Source organism: Natator depressus, chromosome 14, assembly GCF_965152275.1.
Source record: "Natator depressus isolate rNatDep1 chromosome 14, rNatDep2.hap1, whole genome shotgun sequence".
NCBI classification, from domain to species: domain Eukaryota; kingdom Metazoa; phylum Chordata; order Testudines; family Cheloniidae; genus Natator; species Natator depressus.
Genome location: NC_134247.1, coordinates 19,486,482 through 19,510,773, shown reverse-complemented (window position 1 = coordinate 19,510,773; position 24,292 = coordinate 19,486,482). Strand labels below are relative to the sequence as shown.

The following is a 24,292-nucleotide window of genomic DNA, read 5'->3' as shown; positions in this document are numbered from 1 at the left end:
CTAAAAACAATACGATACCAGTAAGAATTCTAAAATTTTCACTGGAAATCCTACAAATTTAAGATCCTCAAGGATCCTCAATACATTCACTTTTAATATTTAGTAATAGCACGATATTTACAAAGTGTAGTTTCTTTGAACTACACTAATCGGAGCATAAATCTAATTTTTTAAAACAGAAAAATGCATAGTTACAGTCACGATTAGAATATGCATTCTTGCTGGGATTGTCAAAGGTGACCCAGGGAGTTGGGCACCTTGGTCTCCTTTGCAAATCCCAGCACCTCAGTACAGGTAAATCTAGTTCATTCTAAAATACAAAACACAACACATGAGATTTTTACCTTTCAATAGCAAAACCCACACCAAAAATAAAATAAAAAAATTCTAACAAAATAAAATAACTCCTATAAACTAGTCAAGATATTTCTCTAAAAGGCTGGGCAAGAAGAGGAGAAATGATTATTTTAATTTGTAAATACTTTGGAGGAACCCATATACTGTGGTGATATAAGCACATATAGACATAGAAAATCCCGCACATTAAAACCACAATAGACAAATTAGTAACTGAAAAAAGTAACAGAATATTTTCTTATCTTGGACACCAACTAACATGTGCAAAAAAGTTTGCAAACCTTTGTAGTCCAAAAGCTTGCATATTAAAAAAAATATGTTTGTGCTGCTTCAATTGCTAAGGTATCACACACTTTCTAAGTCATTCAAAGTAAATACCACATACTAAAGTCTAATCAGAGTTTTCAATGAGAATAGTTTTCTGTCTATGCCGCTAGGTACATTATGCGGTGAGTATGAAGGAAATAATTTTCTTCTAGCATTTCCTTATAAAAATATTTTCTAAGAGCTTTAAACTGGTGAAAAATAAATACTTTGGTGAATTAATTGAGCTTCCTGAGACAAAAGTACAACAGATATCTAAGTGCAAAAAAAATCATTAACTTAGGTTAATTCCATCAAGTTCTGCTGGACTTCAGATCTCATATTAAAGAGAGAGAGATTTTTCTCCCTCATTATTGTGAAGGCAGTCTTCATACTCAAACTTTTTTTTTTTTGCTCTGCAACCACACAGAAAGAAACAATAGCCCTAAAGAAGCAATCCTCCCCATCTTATAATGGTTTACTAGCTTCCACACGTGAAGCCAAAATATTCAATTTATTATTGAAAATCATTACCAAAGTTGCTGAACTAAAATTAGATGCCAATCTAAGCAAGTTAAATGTTAGTTCCTATTAGATAATATTAATTAACAACAATAATAATCTGCATTACTCAGTGCTTTCACATAGATATAAAAGTAGTCATTAAAAGTATCTTTAATCAGTAACAACTTAAATATTTAAATTAGGCATAAATAATGTGGATTATGGATCCCTATCAAAAATCCCACCATCACTCATCACAAACATGTCTGAAAAACTATAAGGTAGGCCCCTTTCAAAAGTCATGTGCTGAAATATATTTTATCATATATCTGTGTAGTTTCAGAAAATATCTACAGATTATCTAACCATTTATTTTGACCTAGTTTTGTTTATTTTTTCCTTATTATTCACATAATTAAATTAACATATTTCAGAATGACCCATCTTATATCCAGCAATAACTGGCATTAAATTATAAACAAGAGTAGGGCCAACCAAAATACAAAATGAAAATCCACACTGGTATTCAGTTTTTTTTAGGAGAAATTTTGTGCAAAATTCACAGCAGATTTCTATTTTCCTTGCCTACAGTACATCCTATTAGTGTCTGAGAAAAAGGAAGTCACCTATTTACTAATTAGATTATTAATCACCCAGATTTGAAAAACAGATCTTTAAAAAAAAAAAAAAATGAAAATACAGCAACTAACTACTGGTTTGTGAAGCGCCGAGTATAATTTATAGAGTGGCATTGGGACCTGGTGTTTGAGGGGCTTCATCTCCTACAGAGAGGTGGATGGGCCAAACCTGAGCGGTGCTGTGACCACATGATCCAGTTTGCAACACCTGGACAAGAGCAGCCCCAGCCCCGCGGCACAGGAGCCACCGCTGCACAGTGAGCTCACTCTCCAACCCCTCCACCAGGCTGCACCTTTCAGCAGGCACACTATACTTCTGTGTATGTTGATGAAGCAAAAACTACATTATTTAGTGACCTGTGACTTATTTTTTTCCTGTCCCTCTGATGTGAAAGTTTCCACACCAAAATCATAACCTTACTAATAAGATATAGCAGAAGGGTGATCAAGTGCCAAGAATACAACCAGTGTATGTAACTTGACATTCCCTGCAGAACAACCTGGGGAGGGGGAGGAATACCATATTAGCACCTGGTACTGCTTCCAATACCACCCTGCGCCACGGACAGATCACTGCAATTGGTCACTAAATCTTCCCCCCTCCATCCTCTTGGTATGAGCTTTTGCTTCTACTCAGTGATTCCACAGAAATTCCATTCAGGCTGATGAAAGACTAGAGAACAAAGTGGCCAGGATTTCAGCAGAAGTCTTTAAAAAGGCTGTCTTGCTTCAGTCCTTTTCAAGAGCAGCTCTTACAAAACCTGTCCCCTCTGCCTGTCCAGTCTCCACACAGCACCTTTCTACACAGTCCTATCTCACAGTAATCCTGGCCACCAGGTTCATCATCTTCATTCCCACAACAGCACTGCAAGCTTCTCTTTGTCCAGGACCACGTGGCATCCCAGCAAAGACAACTGGAAACACGAGATGGAACAGCACACCAGTGGCAATTCAAAAATTTCTCTGTACTCCGTACCAGGTCTGGAACTGCAGTTGATATGATGCTTCCTCATTAGCCCATGCCAAGGCAGACTGCAGTCCAGTTCAGTCCAGACCAGCACCACTAGTATAATCTCTCTGATCTGTTTTCCAGCTAAGCATACATCTTGAAATCAGTTTTTGACTTGGATTTTGTTGTTTATTAAACTGTTAAATAGCGAGACTCTCGAATATACACATTTGAATCTGTACATTTGCACATTTGTCATGGAAATTCTTCATATTGACTCAAGTGACTCTTGTTCAAGTAGATTAGTTTATGTACATAAAGAGAAGTGAGAATGGAACTGGAGTATCTCATCTTTACTCTTCAATTCAAGTAAATGTTTCTCCAATTTAATTTATTCACCATTGCCAGCTCATCACAAAATCCAAGATGGCAATCCTGTGAAGGAGAATCCAAGGAAGCAACTGAAGCTACTTATTACCTTGGATAGTTTTATGAAATCTAGTTGTTAATTAGAATTCATCCAGACATCTAAAACATACAAACAGGCTGTGCTGAAATAGTAACTTATACATACCAAGCCTGAAGTTGGACACATTGAAGAATTTTCTATTGGGTCTACTTGCTAACCAGTTTGCCACACTTAGTGCTGATTTACAAGTCCTGGCCTCTCTGCATAAGGTCTAGTTATATCTTCCAGCACAAAATGGATATGAAAGAAATCTGATGAGGTTCAATAAGGATAAGTGCAGGGTCCTGCACTTAGGATGGAAGAATCCAATGCACCGCTACAGACTAGGGACCGAATGGCTAGGCAGCAGTTCTGCGGAAAAGGACCTAGGGGTGACAGTGGACGAGAAGCTGGATATGAGTCAGCAGTGTGCCCTTGTTGCCAAGAAGGCCAATGGCATTTTGGGATGTATAAGTAGGGGCATAGCGAGCAGATCGAGGGACGTGATCGTTCCCCTCTATTCGACACTGGTGAGGCCTCATCTGGAGTACTGTGTCCAGTTTTGGGCCCCACACTACAAGAAGGATGTGGATAAATTGGAGAGAGTCCAGCGAAGGGCAACAAAAATGATTAGGGGTCTAGAGCACATGACTTATGAGGAGAGGCTGAGGGAGCTGGGATTGTTTAGTCTGCAGAAGAGAAGAATGAGGGGGGATTTGATAGCTGCTTTCAACTACCTGAAAGGGGGTTCCAAAGAGGATGGCTCTAGACTGTTCTCAATGGTAGCAGATGACAGAACGAGGAGTAATGGTCTCAAGTTGCAATGGGGGAGGTTTAGATTGGATATTAGGAAAAACTTTTTCACTAAGAGGGTGGTGAAACACTGGAATGCGTTACCTAGGGAGGTGGTAGAATCTCCTTCCTTAGAGGTTTTTAAGGTCAGGCTTGACAAAGCCCTGGCTGGGATGATTTAACAGGGAATTGGTCCTGCTTCGAGCAGGGGGTTGGACTAGATGACCTTCTGGGGTCCCTTCCAACCCTGATATTCTATGATTCTATGTACCTACCGGATGCTTCTCCATTGCAATTTCCTTGCTACAATACAAAACAGAGGAAATGTTTGCCATGTGTCCGTTCTACACCAATCTCAGATGAGATATGCCAAGGAATGCTAGAATTATTGCCATTGCTGACTGAAGTCGATATTCCAGCATTGTGTCAACCACCCTAAATAAGGCATTTTTATTCTAGTATTTTGGGAGAAGCCATGGGAGAATAATTGTGAAAAAAGTCTAAGTAAAGTGCAAATCAGTAACTAAAAAAAAGTCAAGTGTTGTGAACACTTAAGTAAAATTAACTAGCCATGCTCATATTGTGTTAATAGCGGGCAGCTATATAGCTATACTACCCAAGCCCATCTCTCTCTGAATTTGATTTCTGAAATGTTTTGAGGTTGGGTTTTGTATCTTTTAAAAAAAAAAAAAAAAAAAAACACCTTGAGAGAAAGTGAAGCTTTCTAACCCTGGAGCAATGAAACATCTCACTGGTCTGGTTCTTTTTGTTGACACAGTGTGGTTGCTTAGCCACCTAAACTGGACAATTTTTTATTGGGCAGCTCAAGATTCTAAGCGAAACTCATTCACATGCATAGTATATCATTAATCCACAGGCCAAAAAAAAATAAAAATAAAAATAAGCCCCACAGAATATCAACTATCATGGTGGTTTAAAAAAAAAATTGTATGGGGGGGAGGGGGGGGGGAAGAATCACAGAATTTGTGACTCCCATAGCAAAAAGCAACATCATATGTATTAATTAGTTCCTCCTGTTTTTTATTATTCTTCTTACTCACTTACTCTCTGGTCTGAAGTGTAATATATAATATGGTTTCCCTCTTCTTGACCCAGACAAAAATACATTTTCTACATATTTTGATTGACATTCTATGGAGACCATTATTGCTAACAGTTTCTGAGTATCCTCAGAGATTTTAAAAGGTATATCTAGTACTTTGTCCCCAGAGTGAGATTATCTGAGTATAAAGTATTTCCAAATCTACTCCAATATTCAAAAAACAAACCAGGTAAGACTCAGTTTCCTGCTACACAGAGGGCATGTCTATTTGGTGAGTTAGTATGCAGCAAACTGGGGTGTAACTCTACAATGCTCTAGCCTGTTGCAGAATAACTGGCTGGGTATACCCTCCGATCATGTGCTAAAAGTTCCATAGTGTCCTTTGTCCTACTGCTGTTTCATTGTTAGACACTTCTTTATTTGAATATTCCCATTATAGGAAATTCTTACCATGTTTTATTTAGTTTGCAAATGGTAATCTGCAAGCCAACATCTGACACACAAAAACAACAAGGAGTCCAGTGGCATCTTAAAGACTACCAGATTTATTTGGGCATAAGCATGACTCCATGCATCTGAAGAAGTGGGGTTTTTGCCCACGAAAGCTTATGCTCAAATAAATCTGTTAGTCTTTAAGGTGCCACTGGACTCCTTGTTGTTTTTGTGGATACAGACTAACACGGCTACCCCCCGATATCAGACACAGTTACTACACTCCTTAAATTGTCCCTGGGCATGCTAGAGGCTACAGAAAAGAAAAAAAACACATCTAAGGAGGAACATTTAATACAGACTGGATGCTTGCAAAGTTGCCTACGCTGAGTAACAAAAGGTACGTATGGATCCTGAATGCAATAAGCTGATATAGTTTTTAGCAAGACAACCATGACCATACACTTCCACCTCAGGAAGCCAAGCATTATTTATGAATGTTTAACGCTAGGACAAGTAACCTGTAAACCAAACGTACACGTACTCCTCAGCTTTTCTGCTGATTCTAAACACAATAGGCAACTTTGGATGGGAAGAAAAGGGTTTCATAGCAATTTAGTTTTCACATATGCAACAATTCTGCTCTTACATGTACAAGAAAACATTCCCTCTTTCTTTTTATACTTCTGAATCAATTTTGCGGTGTTCATGAACATAATACATCAGTACTAGCCAGAGTCACAAACAGTGTAGGAGGACACTGTTCAAACTTTCCCACACTGCTCTGCCAATGCACCTCACCCCTGACCTGAAAAATGCCACATTGCAAGTCATAGCAAATTATGCCTACGTAATTTGCTGTGTGAAGAAATATTCACTGGATACTAGGATAGGAAAAACCATCAAGTTCAATTTCACATACAGCATATCAGAACTTGAACACAGATCTGTCATGAAAAAGTTAGTGCACTAATCCAAACCACCTCCTACCACCACAAAAATCTGTTTTATTCTTTCAATGAGACCCTAACAATGAGGTCCAAACTTGCATGGACATTAAAGTTCCAGTAGTACTTTTCACACATGTAGGTGTTTGCCCCATGCCCTTTGCCAAAATTCCAATTCTCCTTATTGTTTTATATGTGCTATGGGCCAGTTGCCTGCCTGAATGTTGCCCTCCCACTCCAGAAATGGCCACATGGCAGCTGTGAAATTATGTACACAGCATAGGAGCATTTTGAGATCCAAGGATGCAAGCTATTGCATAAATACAAAATAGTATTACCTAAAGCAGTCCAACAGAGATCCAACCACATCATCAGCTAACTCTTTTGGAAGCCTTCCAGTTATTCTACCAATCCTGCAAAAAAGAGAAGAAAAAAGTGATTTGCTGTATAATTACAGTAATTTAAGATAAAAGTTTACACTAAGATAACAGGATTCAAACTACAGACGACACAATGCATTATTTCAACAGTGTCACACTAGGACACAAATGTCAGACTACAAGCTAAAAAGCTACAAAATAACGTGCCTAACAAAGAAATAAGATTTTCAAATGGAAAAGACAAAAACGTGGACCAGCCAACTGGGGAAGAAACACTATTGCAAAAAAGCCCCAAGTAAAATCCTCACACATCATTCCAATCTCAACCTTAGTTAAAATTTCCTAGTTCGATGCCCCACCACTTCTACCTCCATCCAAGAACACTAGCAGACACGGGCTCCATGTCATCACTTGTGTTGCAACCATCATAAATAACCAATAACACTGAGAAAACAACATGCAGTTATTTAGCCCTGGGAAACATTCAGCTGTTATGCTAATCTATTAGTTTTAAATTAAATAAAAGAAACCTACCCTTTTGCAGCAGACCATCTCACAATGGTGTCTTTGTCTTTCAATCCAATCAGCAATTGTTCTGTAGAGAATATTATTTTAAGCAAAGCAGATTACTCCAAGTTCTTTAGAGCAATTCTCCACAAATGTTCAAAACTCATTTCCTTATTATCACAACCAGCTCTTAATTTAAACAAAAACATTTGTACCCATACTTGTTGTGATTGTAACAAAAATGAAATTTGAAGCCACAAAAGCAAACAAGGGGTATTAGTGCTTTCTGAATAGATGGTAGCTCTGTAATTTAGAACAGAGATTAAGGATACATCTACACTGCACTCAAAGTTGTGACTGCAGCATGCGTAGCCATCCCGAGATATCCAAGCTATCTAGATCAAAGCTAACAATACCAGTGAAACCAGAGCAGCAAAGGCTAGCCTCTTGAGTACATATCCAGGAAGGGGTCCCAGGCAGGCTGGTATAGCCCAAACAGCTAGCCCATGATACCACAGTTTCACTGGTATTGCTACCCAAGCTAGATAGTTCAAAGATAGCTTGGGAAATGTCTACAGGTGCTTCAGCCAGACCTCTGCTTGCAGTGCACACATAATCCTATGTCTGCTTTTGCATATCTTAGCTGAGACCCTGAGGCAAAGGTGAAAGAGAGGGGTAACAGGCACTCAGATAGAAGGCTACACTGTCCTGCTAGAGAGCCTACAAAACAGCCAGCACAGGACAGAGGGAGGGAGGGAGGGAGGGAGACACAGACAGACAGTCTCCAGCACTAGCCAGAGAAGAATATGGCCAAATGAGTCAGGGAATACAATGAATCCGCACATCTCTCTTGCCTATACTGTCTGGACTATTAAAGCAGCTCCCACTGTGCAAACTCCCAAAGCGGGGAAATCAGCGGTACTGCCACCTGTTTTCTTACGCAATTAATTGTCCCTGGGATGCAGGGGACAAGGTTGGGGCAATGTTTACAGAACTGTTACTTATCCTACAGTAACTGTGGTTCTCTGAGATGATGATGTAGTCAACATGGATCCCACTATAGGCACACATGCACCTCAATCATGCAAGTTCAGAAACATTTTAATTGCTGGGACCTCTGGATCACACACGCAATATTCCTGTGCTCCCAGTGAAAGCAAAAAGGGCGGGGTGGCTGCAACCCTCTCAGTTGCCTTGCAATTCAAAGACCGTAGTTGCTGAGGACTCCTAAAAGCTTCAATAGCAGCAAGCAGTCAATTATTTTCAGTATTCAGGCTCTGTTGCATCTAGAGCATGTTGGACTGCCCATATAGAGAACCTTTTCCATTTTGGTTAAAAGGACTTTCTTATAAATTGCTTTCTGCTCTGTCCAAGAATTTCCTGAACTTGTCAGTCTCTGTGAGTAGTGCTGAACCAGCCAACATCCAAGCCCTCAGACTTAGTCACTGTAGGTCCAGGTGCAGTATCTGACCGTGATTCTGGGATATTATATTCAGACAGGCTGGGAGATTGGAAGGAGGGAACGGAAGCAGATCACAGCAGATTGATATCCACAATAAGTCTGACAGCCAAAACTGCCTTGGTCAATAAGGCGTGGCCTTGTCCCATCTGTCATTTGGATATCACCCTGGAGTTCTAGGGGATCTGTGGAAAGGGATATATGACTTCTTTATCCACTGTAGCAGAAAGGAGTTTGACAATGAGCCCAGGCTCATGCCTTCTCTGGAGCAAAACATCAGGCATTTGGTATTGTCTTTCATGGTGAAAAGGTCTATTCTGGGAGTCCCCCAATGAGCCAATATCAGCTCTATGATGGACTTCCAAAGTAACCATTCATGGTTGATTGCTGCATGTCTGCTCAAAAAGTCTGCCAGGCTGTTGCTGACTCATGGAAGGTTCAGAGCCAATGGGGTTATCCCAGGGCAATGACACCACGTCCACAGCTTGATTGCTTCCGGCTTATATACATAATACATAGTAGGCTTTTGCCATTTGAGAGTCTAGCACAGTCCCTATTAACTCATTTGAGTGTGATGGGGACAGAGATGATTTCATGTAGTTCACAGTAAGGGACTGCTGGACAAACAAGAGGACGACATACTCTAGGGCTATCTCAGTCTCCTGCAGAGACCTGCCTCTGACCAGCCAATCATCCACATACAGGTAGACGTGAATGCCCTGTTTCCTTAAGCATACTGCTACCACCTCTAACCATTTAATGAAGAATCTGAGTGTCGTTGAGAGTCTAAATGGCAGTACCTTGTACTGGTAATAGTTGAGCCTCACTGTGAATCTTAGGTACTTCCTCTGGATTGGGTAGGATGGCTACGTGGAAGTACACGCCACACATGTCAAGAGCCACAAACCAGTCGTGAACTTGAAGAGATGGAGTGATGGAGGCAAGCATTACCATCCTGAACCTGAGATGGCTTATGTATTTCTTGAGTCTCCCGAGGACAAAAATATTCTGAAGAAGAAAGGGTAAGAAAATAGCAGAAGCCTCTTCCCCTATATTCAGGTGACAGCTTTTTTATGGCTCCTAGCCAAAGCAACAAGGCCACTTCTACTTATGGTAGGCTCTCATAAGAAGGGCCTCTGAAGAGGGAAAGGGAAGAATGGAGGGTAGTAAGGAATTAAATTGGATAGAATAGCCATGAACAATGATGTATGTCTGAAGTTATAGCACACCATACCCAGCAGATTAGGATAAGGTGGCTTCCAAAGGTTCCATGCTTGGAACTGCTCCTGATGCAGTTCCTGACAGTCCCATTAAATTTGTTGATGTGATGCTAACACCATGTGCCAGAAGAGGAGACTGGCATCCCCTGCTATTTCTGGGCTTTTTCTTGGAAGGATAATCAAGCATGTGTGACGTGCCTAGTTCCTCTCTAACATCCATGGTTACTAGTGACACAATTTTCAGTAAGGGGGCTGGGTATAGTTTCCCAAGGAGCACAGTGTAGCTTTGGAGTTCATAGATTCATAGATACTAAAGTCAGAAGGGACCATTATGATCATCGAGTCCGACCTCCTGCACAATGCAGGCCACAGAATCTCACCCACCCACTCCTGCAAAAAACCTCTCACCTATGTCTGAGCTATTGAAGTCCTCAAATCATGGTTTAAAGACTTCAAGGAGCAGAGAATCCTCCAGCAAGTGACCCATGTCCCATGCTACAGAGAAATGCAGAGCTTTGTGTGTTTGCTAAACAACTCCTTCCCTTCAAAAGGCAGATCTTCTACCATGGCTTGCACCTCCTTGGGAATGCCTGAAATGTGAAGCCACAAGGCCCTTCACATCATCAGTGCCCTTGTCATGGATATCATCAGTGTAATTGAACAACCTGAGAATCTTTTTAGCTATCTGACATCTTTATTTCTAGATTGTATGTTATTCTCATAAGCAGATCTTGGAACATCTTAAAATAGTCCAGCACCAGTATCAGTGCTGAGGCTACTGTCTCATTTGGTAACAAGGACAACAAATCTTTGGAAGGTGAAGTAGGACTGTGTTGCTCCTCTGGTCCCATGTCAGGCATTACCTGGCATTTTTCCTGGCTCAGCGACACTGGTCTGGCCAGAGATGTCACCAAGCAGTACAACCTCCTCTTCTAGGAATGGAATGGGGATCCGCTCCTGGAAGTATGTGAAGAAGGATCCCACTGAGTCCATTAGGACTATCGTGGTATTCCAGAAGGGTCCAGCTGGCTTGTGTGATGGTTGCCAATCCAGTGCCGGTTCCAGAGGGATTGCAGTAGGGCCTTATAGGGAGAACTGCCTTGTCTGTCCATGGTCTCACCTGCTGACCTCAGGGGAGAGGGTTCCCTACTCAAGGAAGGCAAGAAAGAATGTCCTAGTGACAAGGATGAAGAATAGATTTCCTCTAAGAGCAGCACTGATACATATGGCACTCCTGGTGTCAGTGGTACCAGTAGTTGTCTTGGTGCCAGGGTAATTTCCGACAGTCTCAGAATCACATGCGAGAGTCTGCAATGACATGCACAGTGGTACCATTAGCGACTCTGCCAATTAAGACGACACAGATGATTGCGCAGTCATCTGGATCAGAGGAGATGGAATCATGGTAAACTTTATGGGTGCCATGATAGTAGATGGCACCTTCTCAATAATCCTGGATTCACTGAGGGGCTTAGTGAGTTTTCCCCCAGAGGCTTTATGCGATCTCTCTCTATTGGAAAAAGGAGTACTTGTGGCACCTTAGAGACTAACCAATTTATTTGAGCATAAGCTTTCGTGAGCTACAGCTCACTTCATCGGATGCATACTGTGGAAAGTGCAGAAGATCTTTTATACACACAAAGCATGAAAAAATACCTCCCCCCACCCCACTCTCCTGCTGGTAATAGCTTATCTAAAGTGATCACTCTCCTTACAATGTGTATGATAATCAAAGTGGGCCATTTCCAGCACAAATCCAGGGTTTAACAAGAACGTCGGGGGGGGGGGGGTGGGAGGGGTAGGAAAAAACAAGGGGAAATAGGTTACCTTGCATAATGACTGAGCCACTCCCAGTCTCTACTCAAGCCTAAGTTAATTGTATCCACTTTGCAAATGAATTCCAATTCAGCAGTCTCTCGCTGGAGTCTGGATTTGAAGTTTTTTTGTTGTAATATCGCAACTTTCATGTCTGTAATCGCGTGACCAGAGAGATTGAAGTGTTCTCTGACTGGTTTATGAATGTTATAATTCTTGACATCTGATTTGTGCCCATTTATTCTTTTACGTAGAGACTGTCCAGTTTGACCAATGTACATGGCAGAGGGGCATTGCTGGCACATAATGGCATATATCACATTGGTGGATGTGCAGGTGAACGAGCCTCTGATAGTCTGGCTGATGTTATTAGGCCCTGTGATGGTGTCCCCTGAATAGATATGTGGGCACAGCTGGCAACGGGCTTTGTTGCAAGGATAGGTTCCTGGGTTAGTGGTTCTGTTGTGTGGTATGTGGTTGTTGGTGAGTATTTGCTTCAGGTTCAGGGGCTGTCTGTAGGCAAGGACTGGCCTGTCTCCCAAGATTTGTGAGAGTGTTGGGTCATCCTTCAGGATAGGTTGTAGATCCTTAATAATGCGTTGGAGGGGTTTTAGTTGGGGGCTGAAGGTGATGGCTAGTGGCGTTCTGTTATTTTCTTTGTTAGGCCTGTCCAGTAGTAGGTGACTTCTGGGAACTCTTCTGGCTCTATCAATCTGTTTCTTCACTTCCGCAGGTGGGTATTGTAGTTGTAAGAATGCTTGATAGAGATCTTGTAGGTGTTTGTCTCTGTCTGAGGGGTTGGAGCAAATGCAGTTGTATCGCAGAGCTTGGCTGTTGACAATGGATTGTGTGGTGTGGTCAGGGTGAAAGCTGGAGACATGTAGGTAGGAATAGCGGTTAGTAGGTTTCCGGTATAGGGTGGTGTTTATGTGACCATCGTTTATTAGCACTGTAGTGTCCAGGAAGTGGATCTCTTGTGTGGACTGGACCAGGCTGAGGTTGATGGTGGGATGGAAATTGTTGAAATCATGGTGGAATTCCTCAAGGGCTTCTTTTCCATGGGTCCAGATGATGATGATGTCACAGTATGCATCCGATGAAGTGAGCTGTAGCTCACGAAAGCTTATGCTCAAATAAATTGGTTAGTCTCTAAGGTGCCACAAGTACTCCTTTTCTTTTTGCAAATACAGACTAACACGGCTGTTACTCTGAAACCTGTCTCTATTGGAAGGCACTGAGTTCCACCTAGAGTTTCCGTCCTTATGCTCAGAGAGATTTCTCTCCATGTTGGACTTCAGTACTGGCACCAGGTCTTTTTTCATTTCCAGGATTTTCTCTGTGCTGGCCTTGGGTGTCATTCATCTGCTAGGGGGGAGGGGGGAAGGTTTCCAGACATTGTTTTCTCCAGTACCAGACTCCTTCAGTCCAAAGAAACCTTCACTGACTGCTCCAATAAGTGGGGCTTCAGTTGGGCATTCTGTGACTTTCAAGTCCTAGAAGAAAACAATCAGCATCCTAGGCATCTTTCTGGTATACAAGTCTCACCCAAGCAGAACAGGCATGTGCTATGCTCATGTTTGCAGGATTAGCCCATCAGAGGAAGCGCAAGGTTTGAAGCCTAAAGGCTTTGAGTCCACCAGGAGTGGTTGAGCTGCCTTGTCCCACCTTTTACGCCCTTGTACAGGAGCACAAGGTGATACAAGAGCATGCACAAGCTCAGACATGGCTATTCGAAAGACTCCAATTGTGTGTTTGTGAGGCTTATAAGCACCTCAAATGAGATCTACCCTGACACATACTCAAAGCAGCAGTACTGGTATTTTTTAAACAAAATACATTTTTAAACAAAATTTGGTATTTTGAGTGGCTTGTTACATTGCCCAGTGCCGTGAGCCCTCTATTGCGGTTAATGCCTACATATTTATAACATACGAATCAATGAACTAGCTGAGCACTACGTTTATGACCATACACTATATGTTAGGATTCCTAGGTACAATAAGCTGTCCCATTGATTCTACCACAGCTTAAAATTTCAATCAGACCTACCGCAGGCCTTTAAACTTTATTTGAACACAATCTGGACCTTTTTTAAAATCATAATATAATTCATCCTGCCCCACTCCAAAAGCAGAAAGATCTGAATCATGTTACTGGATAAGATTGGGCAAGTGTGTTTCAAAGTAAAATAGTTCCCCCACCATGGGAGTTATTCATTTTTGTTTGTGGGAAAAGTGACATGTTGAAAACCATGGCATAGTTTTACAAAATATGGTAAACCCTGTCCAATTATATACAGATACATCATATTATAATTTTCTCCATTACTTTACCAGCAGTTTGTGTAACCATAATTCTTTCTTAAGCCCATCCCAGGTTGTTGCCAGTCGTAATGCCTGCTGGCTAAACAAAATATTTCTATTTGGATCCAACACACCTATAACATTCTCAACCTCTCCTGGAATGTCATATTCCTCTTCATCAGCAGCAGCATCAACAGCAGCAATTACTACGTTCTGTGCAACTGGAACCTGGGCAGAAAACTGCAGATTGGCAGCCAACGATCTGCAACCACGTTGATACCTGTACAGAAAACAAAGTTTATTTGCAATTTTTTGTTTAAGTTTGTGCCTACCAAGTTGATCCTGGAACACACCATATGCCATCCTCAAAACCTTCTCTCAGTGTAGTACATTTTCACAGTAGTATTTTTTAATCTACTGTAGAAAAACACTTTTCTAGTACTCAAAGAACACCATATATATGTTCATACAATAGCACTTGTGTTCTCACAGCACCTTATGCTGTGAGCTATCAAATTTCACAAGCAAAAGAGATGCACTTTGAAACACCTCCTTAAACACCTAATTGCCTCAGAAAATATGCTGGAGATTCAGTAGGTAGCATCCTTCCTTCTATGGCTATGTATACACTATGAGCTTGGAGTATGATTCCCAATTTGCTTACATGTACTTGCGATAGCCCAGTGAGAGCTAGCACCAGTATAAATAGCAGCGTAGCCACAGTACCATAGGTGGTAGCAAAAAAGCTTAGCAATGCCGATTGCTGAGTACATATCCACAGGTTGGGAAGGGTTTGTATTCAGCACAGCTAGTCCATGTCGCTGCTGCCCATGCTACCACAGCTATACTACTATTTATACCAACAATAGCTTAAGTACATGTATGCTACTTGGGAATCACACCCCTAGCTCAAAGCGTAGACATAACCTAAGACAACAAGAAGTCAATATTCCAGCACAGTACCAGGAAGCACTGTGCAACTGAAGGCATCATCTTTTGGACACGATGTAAGTATCAGGTTAAATGTGGTAATTATTTTCCATCTTCAAATTTTAACTACTCCTCAAGTCCCTGCTTCTCTCTCAGCATATACTATTGCCCATTTGGACGCTGTACTCCTCCAGGCCTCCTTTCCTTCACAACTGTCATCAGCCAACCTCTCTATACTTCTCCAAATCCCCGAAATGAAACTATATGCTATACAACCTCCTTCACCTCTTTCCACTTCCATGCCAACTTGGATTTTTTTTTTTTTAAATTGAACATGCAAAGACTAGAGAATTTGAGAGCTTATAATTTCTCTCCTTTTCCCCTCCATTTACCTTTTAACTCAGATATTTATCTCAACTAGACGATGAGTCTCTTGGAGAAAGGGGACCATATATTTTTTGTTGCCTGTAAACTACTTTGTACACCCATAGTGTAGGATAATTGAGACACAGAGAGAACAAACAATAATTAAGATTAAGATCCCAAGTCACCTATAGCAAGAGCAGGACAGTTAGTTAACTCCAGCGTCCTGGAAAAATTATAAGCTGAATGACTACTTTCTGCCTCAAATTCCCCATCTCAATTCACGTGGACATAGTGTTTATCAGCACTTCCCACACTAAATTGCTGCGCACTGTAAAAAAACTGCCAGATTCTACCTCAGAGATAGGTCTAACTCAGCAGCAAGTGAATTGATTCCTATATGAGTTTTGTCCATCAGTTTACATTTATTAAGTGATCCAAGTTTCTTTGGTAAGAAAGCCGCTCAACAAACGCAAATCATTATTATAAAAGACCTAGAGAGACTCAGTATAAAGTTGAATTCCAAATTCAATTCTAATCTTCTGTCAGTTGCTCACAACGCTCTGAAACAGGTTTCTTTTGAGCAGTAATTTTCCATGCTTGGTCTTCGCTGTAATGCAACTTCACTTATTCAAGCATTTACACACCCTTTTCTTATTTTGTTTTTTAAATCAGAAATTTTATACTCCAATATCTCAGATAACTGAAGCTTCAAAACTTGGCTTGTTTTGTATTCCATGGTGCTTGAAAATCATGCCAAATGTGAGAAAAAGGTACAGAACTGTGGAAATGTATATTAGAACTTTTCCATTTCAGTCACTACATTTTATTACCATTAGAGGTTAATTAGATAGAAATTAGCCATGGTAAGAGCTAAACTGTAATATTAAATAATGAAGTTATCAAAGGCCAATATGATTACATACACTACATGACTGATAATTTAACTTTTTGTACACTCAGACATACACAACAATTACAGATATCATCATTCTTCACATGAGAGCTAAGTTTGTCATTTATGTACACAAAATGAAGCAAATAATGCTACAACATCTGACACGTCCATGTTTAAAATGAAAAAAATTAGGGATAAATTCTGCACTTATATGAAAATTCCCTGCTCCCATCAACCTCAAAGGGTGTGGTGAGCAGACAATTTTTGACCCTTACCATTGAAAGCAAACTCTTAAGATGGTAAAAGGGAAAGACATAAGAAAGGGAATTTGATTAACTGAAAGATTAAAAAAATAGATTAGAGATTAAAATAAAGCTGAAAATATAAACAGTTTTCCACTACTCCTGAAACTGAAAAGGTTCAATTCTAAAAATACTTTAATAAAAAGACAATTTACTCAAAGCCACTACTATCACCATTTGTGCAACTTAGAGAAAACACAATATGCAATAAAGTGAAAGTATTCAGCTTGCTAAACAAGTAGATGTTTCTGGCAGTCAGGAGGGGAACATTCTACAACTAGAAAGAATTTCCTAAGCCTAGGGACTTTCTCAAAGGTGAAAGATACAATCCAAATGATAAAAATAGCTGACAAGGGAGCCTGCAATTTTAAAATATCAGTGCGAGAAATCTGAAAAAGGGTCTGCCCTGTAGCAATAAATAAAACCAGGCAGCAGAGGAAAGGTGACAATAGAATTTGACTAAACTAAATAATCTAGGTTTATGAATAGGTTTTTTTCCCCCAAATGGGCATTACATTTGATCAGGGAGTAAGAATTCTGTAATACAGTATTGGGTGTAACTTTTATAGTACACTGAACTAAATACCTTGGTGATGAGGTCACTACATTTCCAACTTTGCAACATGTTAGAAAAGTTTTCCACTGTATATGAATATGTTTATGCTTGTACTTCCTATATGCAGAGGTGAAAGTAAGCCAGTGCACCGTACCAGGGCAGCCCAGCTTCCCCAGGGTGCAATTTAAAGCATCTGGGGCTCCCAGCAGTGGCTGGAGCCCCAAGCCCTTTAAATTGCCTCTAGAGCCCTGATGCTGGAGCCCTGGGGTAGCAGCTGCAGGGCTCTGTCAGCTATTTAAAGGGCCCAGGGCTCCCCTACTTCTACCGCCCCGGCCCTTTAAATAGCCGCTGGAGCCCCGCCGCCGCTACTCCAGGGCTCCGGGGGCTATTTAAAGGACCGGGGCGGTAGAAGCAGGGGAGCCCTGGGACCTTTAAATAGCCCCCATAGCCCCAGGCTGCTGCTACTACCCTGGTGGGGGAGGGGAGGAGAAGGAGTGGGGGGGCATTTACCTTACAGGGTGGGCTGGGGATGACTCTGACCCCCCTCAGCCCCACCTCTTCCGCCCTAGGCCCCGCCCCTTCCGGGTGCCAGAGCTGGCCCTAGCATACCGGTAAGTCACTCGACTTACTTTCACCCCTGACTACATGTAACAAAAAAAGGGCACGTCACAGGACTTTAATTTACACTGAAATCTGCTACATAATTGCTAAGTTAAATATGGAACACTAACTCCAGGCACTGACAAGAAGTTATTCAGAGTGCAACAAAGAAAAAAACCTCCTGTATTCAAGTAACATAGATGAAGGATATCTATCTGAACATTTAAACTAGACAATCTTGTAATCAAATGAATATGTACCAGTTTTATTACTCATCCACTGTATAAGTAAATCTGAATTTCAAAATCCAATACTGTTGTTTAAAGGACTAATGCATGTAAGTTTGCTCTATTTCTTTTAAACTAACCTCCACTTTGCCACCTTTGGTTTTAGAAATGTCAATCCAAGTCGTTGAACAAGTTTCACCCCTAGTTTACGAAGAAGTGTCTGGTTACTTTCTGACAGCTTGCAATTATCAAGGCATTCAAGTACAGTAGAAGCTGTAAAAGAGAAAGGAAATGTGCTGAACAAAAATGCTTCTTGCTGCCCATCAATAGCATGAAACAACAAATGTTTAATACATAAGCATAATTATAATTAAGAGAAGGTGGTCTAATGGTTTGAGCAACAGACTGTGAACCAGGAACTCCAAGTTCTAAAACCTAGTTCCATCACTAACTCACTTTGGTTTTAGAGGAGGAAAAAAAATTTTGGTTAAGGGCCAGGACTGCACTTACAAGATCTAGGTTATATGCCTGGCTGCACCACCGATTTCCTATTTGACTTTAAGCAGGTCACTTAACCTCTCTGTGGCTCAGGTTCCTCATTTGCAAAAGAAAAGGATAACGCTCATCTCCCAGGAGAGTTAGGCAGCAAAATTCATTAATATTTGTGCTTTGAGGTCCTCATCTTACAGTGTTATTTAAGTGCAAATAACTTATTATTACTATTTAACCACACTGCAACAGTGTCCCCATTGATAAAATGGGGGTAACGTTACTTACATACCTCACAGGGATGTCATGAAGGATTCATTATAAAAATGTATGTTAAGAGCCTTGAACATGAAAAGCGCTAAATATTATTATGAGTGTTCTGAGAACAGGACAGAGGCAGGAATTCTAATCCTGGCTCCAACACAGCCTTCCTCTGTGTCCTTGAGCAAGTCATCTGTTTTCCCCATATATAAATTAGAGATAATACCTCCCTACCTCTCCTCCAAGAGAGTTTTGTGGGGATTAACGTTTGTAAAGCACTTTGAACATGAAAAGTGCTATTATATATATATAACTGACCTAAAGTATTGTTACAAGGTTTATCTTTAATCACTGACATACAGTACATTCATGCATCACAAGTTTCAAAATCTGGTGGAAAGTGAGAGCTGAGGGAGGCTCTTGCCATAAATGAGTAACTCAAAACTCTCTCAGTATAAAGTTGTAGTGTTAAAGGTACTCAAGATGGATACTTCGTTTTTGATTACAAATAAAAACAAAGCCTTTTATATTTGCAACCTAAAATGATTCCTGAATGCTTTGATGTATGACCCTAAGAAGCAATTAATATGGACAAGTAACTCTCTGTCATGTAGCTATCACTCTTAGCAGGGCTGTCAAACGATTAAAAAAATCACGAGATTAAAAAAAATGGTCGTGATTAATCATACAGTTAATAATAGAATGCCATTTACTGAAATATTTTGGGTGTTGGGGGTGAGCTGTCTCTTTAAGCAGAACACTCAGGAGTCTGAACATTTTTGAGCTGGGCAGCACTCACTCCTGAGCCAACAGCAACAACAGACAGGCTTTCCCTGCTCCCGGACCCCAGCAGAGCAGCGACCATGGACAGGGGGAGGAGGACACCTTGACATCCTGCCCCCCACCCCACTCTGCGCAGCAGACAGGCTCCCACTCCAGAACAGCTTGACCAGGGCAGCTCCATGTGTGTGGGGGGGGGAGGGGGGTGGTGCAGCAGTGGAGCAAGGCAGCAGGAAGAGGGGCACTCCTGAACCAGAGGCACACAGATGTCCCCCCCCCCCCCCGAGCATGACGCCCTGGTGTGCAATTAACGCTTGCTAAAAAAAACAACAACATGTTAATTAGTTTAGAGTTAATCGCTTGCATTAACTGTGATTAATTGACAGCCCTAATTCTTACAGAATGTGCTAGAAGTGTAAAGATTTAAACATTACACTGGCCTAAGTGTTCTGCAACTTGTTATACTAGTCCTGTATAAAAGTGATTAATTAGTATCTTTAAAAAAAATAATCCCTTGACCTAACAGTAACAGTTTCAAAATCCAATTTGCAAGCCATCTACAAGTTCCTAACTTTCAAATGATATAAAGCATCTCTTTCTAGCCCTGGCAAACTTCAAAATAGTCTGTCTTAAAAAACACATCTTTCCGATCACTCTCTTTAATTCTGTTATGGTTTTAGTGGTTACTATTTCAAGTTATACAAATTAATGCTTTATGCCTTCTGAAAGCCTGGGACCATTCCAGCTTTACTACTGCATTAACAATTCATCTCTAACAGTTCTAGAGAGAGAATACTGAAGTCATGTCAAAATTCAAGTTGGGAAATTCATAATGACAATTTTAAGGATGAAGCTGCCAAGTCTTTAGTAGCCCAACACAAATGTTTTCAAGACCAGGAAAATTTTCCCAACCACTGGTCCAGGATTAGTGATCAAAAAGAAGAGTGTTTAATATTGAATTAAGAGGAACGTCTCTTAGCCAGGCTGCTGTAAGCCTGCATAATACAGGAGCCCAAAAGCAGATTCAAGGTGTCACACTAAAAAGCACTGAAAGTGGACTATATAACATATTTCTTTTTTTAAAACAATTTCTCTTAACTATATGAACTGATAATAGTTCCCCTTAAGAATAAATATCACAGAGCATATGAGCCTTGACATTGGTGAAGCCTCATCTGGAGTACTGTGTCCAGTTTTGGGCCCCACATTACAAGAAGGATGTGGAAAAATTGGAGAGAGTCCAGCAGAGGGAAACAAAAATGATTAGGGGACTGGAACACATGACTTATGAGGAGAGGCTGAGGGAACTGGGATTGTTTAGTCTGCGGAAGAGAAGAATGAGGGGGGATTTGATAGCTGCTTTCAACTACCTGAAAGGGGGTTCCAAAGAGGATGGCTCTAGACTGTTCTCAGTGGTAGCAGATGACAGAACAAGGAGTAATGGTCTCAAGTTGCAGTGGGGGAGGTTTAGGTTGGATATTAGGAAAAACTTTTTCACTAGGAGGGTGGTGAAGCACTGGAATGCATTACCTAGGGAGGTGGTGGCATCTCCATCCTTAGAGGTTTTTAAGGTAAGCCTTCACAATGCCCTGGCTGGGATGATTTAGTTGGGGATTGGTCCTGCTTTGAGCAGGCAGTTGGACCAGATGACCTCCTGAGGTCCCTTCCAACCCTGATATTCTATGATTCTTACCATATGGTAAACAGTCGTCTCTCTTGCCATGTTTAAATAACTGCGCCTAAGGGGAAAAAAAGAAAAATGTTTGTGAAACATGGTAATTACAACTTATAAAGCACAATTTACCAAACCCAAAGATCTAAAGCATTCTTCAGTGTTCCTGCAGTAATACATAATTCTCACCATAATATATAAACATACAATATGAGATACTGTGATGCACCTCAAAGGGTATCTCTATACTGCAATCGGAGGTGTGACTGCAGCACATATAGACATACCTGACTTAGCTTTAATTTAACCATCTTGGATACAAATAGTAGTGAAGCTGCAGCAGCACGGACTTCAGAGTGGGCTAGCTTCCTAAGTATATAACCAAAGTCCCAGATGGGCTTTGTATAGCCCATACTGAAGCCAGTGATGCCATGGCTTCACTGCTATGTGTGCTGTAATCACACACCCAGATTGCAGTGTAGATGTACCCTAAGAGGCAAAGCACACATCTTGCAGACACGGGGGAGTCCCAATGTAGCTTTAAGCCACATCTGTGCACTTCTGACACTGGGCTAGTATGAGGGCTGGAGAGGCCCATGACCTAACTTAGGGTATGTCTACACTGCAGTAAAACACCTGTGGCTGGCCCCTCGGAGTGGACTCAGACTCATGGGGCTCAGGCTGAGGGGCTATAAAATTGCAGTATTGGGCATAACTTTTATAGTACACTGAACTAAGTCAACCTTAGTGATGAGGTCACTACATTTCCATCTTTGGAACATGTTAGAAAAGTTCTCCACTGTATAGGAATATGTTTATGCTTATACCATATGTAACAAAAAAAAGGGCATGTCACAGGACTTTAATTTACACTGAAATTTGCTATATAATTGCTAAGTTAAATATGGAACACATTAACTCCAGGCACTGACAAGAAGTTATTCAGAGTGCAACAAACAAAAAACCTACTGTATTAAGTAACATAGATGCAGGATATCTAACTGAACATTTAAACTAGACAATCTTGTAATCAAATGAATATATTTGAATATTCAGGCATGGGCTGCATCTACACTGCAATTTTAGAGCCCTGCACATCCAACTGAGTTGACACAGGCCAACTGCAGGTATTTTATTGCAGTGCAGACATACCCCTAGACAGCCCTGGGGGCCTGTCTAAATGACACCAGTCACCCCAGGTCACTCAATGTGACACAGTGCTGGAGTGAATCTATGTCTGTCTGTGTATTACAGCCCCACTCCAAGCCTTCCCTTACCAGCCCCTATGTCAGGACTTGAAGGCACTTTCTCACAAGCAATCTTACAACTAGCTTTCACACTGCCTGCATCAGAGGAATTTTTCTCCAACCATAACCAAGGTTTTTAGAGCCCCTTTACACCGCTCTGGCCCTTTTCCCCAGCATAAATGGGCCAGAGCCAGGGCAAGGATTTCAATCACGATCCCTTTCCTAGCATCAACAAAAAGAAAGATATCAGTAATACTGAATGCCTAGGAGATTAAAAGTTCCATGTAGACTGCCATCTAGTTCTGGCAGCACATCATCTGTATATTCAAAGCACATTATACATTATTGAAGTAATTTATAAAAATACTTTATCTTTCTGCATAAAAGGCAACACAGCCTATATATCCCCACACACTCAAAATGCATTTTTTCAAGACTTAATTTGACAAACATAGAACCTTCTTTCCCTGGACATATACTATGAGCTGAAATGGTGAAATGTGAGCTGGGGGCAGAGGACAATCTACAAAGGAAAACAAAATCTGTTATAAGCCAAGACACCATAAAAATATATTGCAATCCACATTATGCCATCTGATATGCATGTGGGGCTCCCATTAAAGTTATGGGTATCAGAAGGCAGAATTTGGCACGGGATGCTCACTTATGGTCTGGCAAGTAGAATAAAGTCCTCTCAAAACAAGGTGCTATGTCAAATAATGAGCAAAGTCTACGTGTCTGGGGAGCATAAGGTCATTGCCTAATTACATTTCTCAACGTTGTACATTTAATAGCTTACGAAGAGATACCGGCACAAACTCCTACATCACTCATTTTTTTAAAAAACATTCTTGCTCTTCATCTTCTTTTCCTAGTAAAAAAGTAAGTTATTACAATGTGTTCCGTTTACACTTTCACTAAAACCAATATTAATCAATTCTATATGATTTCAGTATGTCCAGCTTTAGTATCTAAATTCATTACAAATTTATACAGACAACAAAAGCCACATGTATATTCAAACTACAGTATTTTTTTTTGTCAGAATACTGAACCTCTCCAACCTTTTTTTTTTTTTTAAATCAGGAGATAGTTTTGATTTCTGACAAAAAAATTAACGCAGGAGAACAGCACCCCACTAGTTTCAATTGGCTACAGTTTCCTTCACTTACTGTTTTAAACTGTTGCTATATTAAAGCTCAGCAACTGAAATTCATGAGTCTCTCACACAATAAATGCCTACATGTTTTGTTTCAGTTTCAATTTCTATGGGGAAGATTATTTTCTAGTGAATGGCAAGAGTTGTGGGTGGTTGGGGGGGAAGGGGGCTGTTTAAGCCATTTATTACATGTAACAGGCATCTCTATGCAACAACCTCCACTGTGTTACAGATCATTTTGGATGAACAGCAGACCTGCTTGAGAAAATTACAACTGAAAAGCTGGCCAGTACACACACAAATTTCAAATGTGTAGCTACACCCATGGTGTTGTGCAATATACAGCTACAAGAAAATATATATTACACACACACACACACACACACACACACAGCTTCAGCTACAAGAACTGCGGCTGTGTCCCAGGGCCTTTAGGATAGTAGCACAGAAAAAAAAAAGAATATAACAACCTTGTATTTATTCAGCTTCATTGCTTTATTTTGCGAGCCTCTATAATGTAACAAGTTATAGGAAACATTCTACCCACTACTGAAATGCAGCTACTGTACATCTCGAGCAGTGGTGGGCAAACTTTTTGGCCAGAGGGCCACATCATGGTTCTGAAATTGTATGGAGGGCTGGGTAGGGAGGGCTGTGCCTCCCCAAACAGTCTGGCCCCTGCCCCCTATCC

The 24,292-nt window shown here is 40.9% G+C and overlaps 1 protein-coding gene across 6 annotated transcripts in view; it reads right to left on the bottom strand.

Annotated features, from left to right (window-relative positions):
* The window catches only part of LOC141998651 (tubulin-specific chaperone D-like), a 263,541-nt gene that overhangs the window by 191,367 nt on the left and 47,882 nt on the right, over positions 1-24,292 (bottom strand). For all 6 annotated transcript variants that reach the window (XM_074971510.1, XM_074971511.1, XM_074971515.1 and 3 more), the window contains 5 exons: positions 21,217-21,262; positions 18,134-18,266; positions 14,252-14,397; positions 7,348-7,408; positions 6,772-6,846 (listed from right to left, as the gene is read on the bottom strand). In XM_074971510.1, the coding sequence (XP_074827611.1) occupies positions 6,772-6,846; positions 7,348-7,408; positions 14,252-14,397; positions 18,134-18,266; positions 21,217-21,262 (461 nt within the window). The remainder of the gene's footprint in view (positions 1-6,771; positions 6,847-7,347; positions 7,409-14,251; positions 14,398-18,133; positions 18,267-21,216; positions 21,263-24,292) is intronic.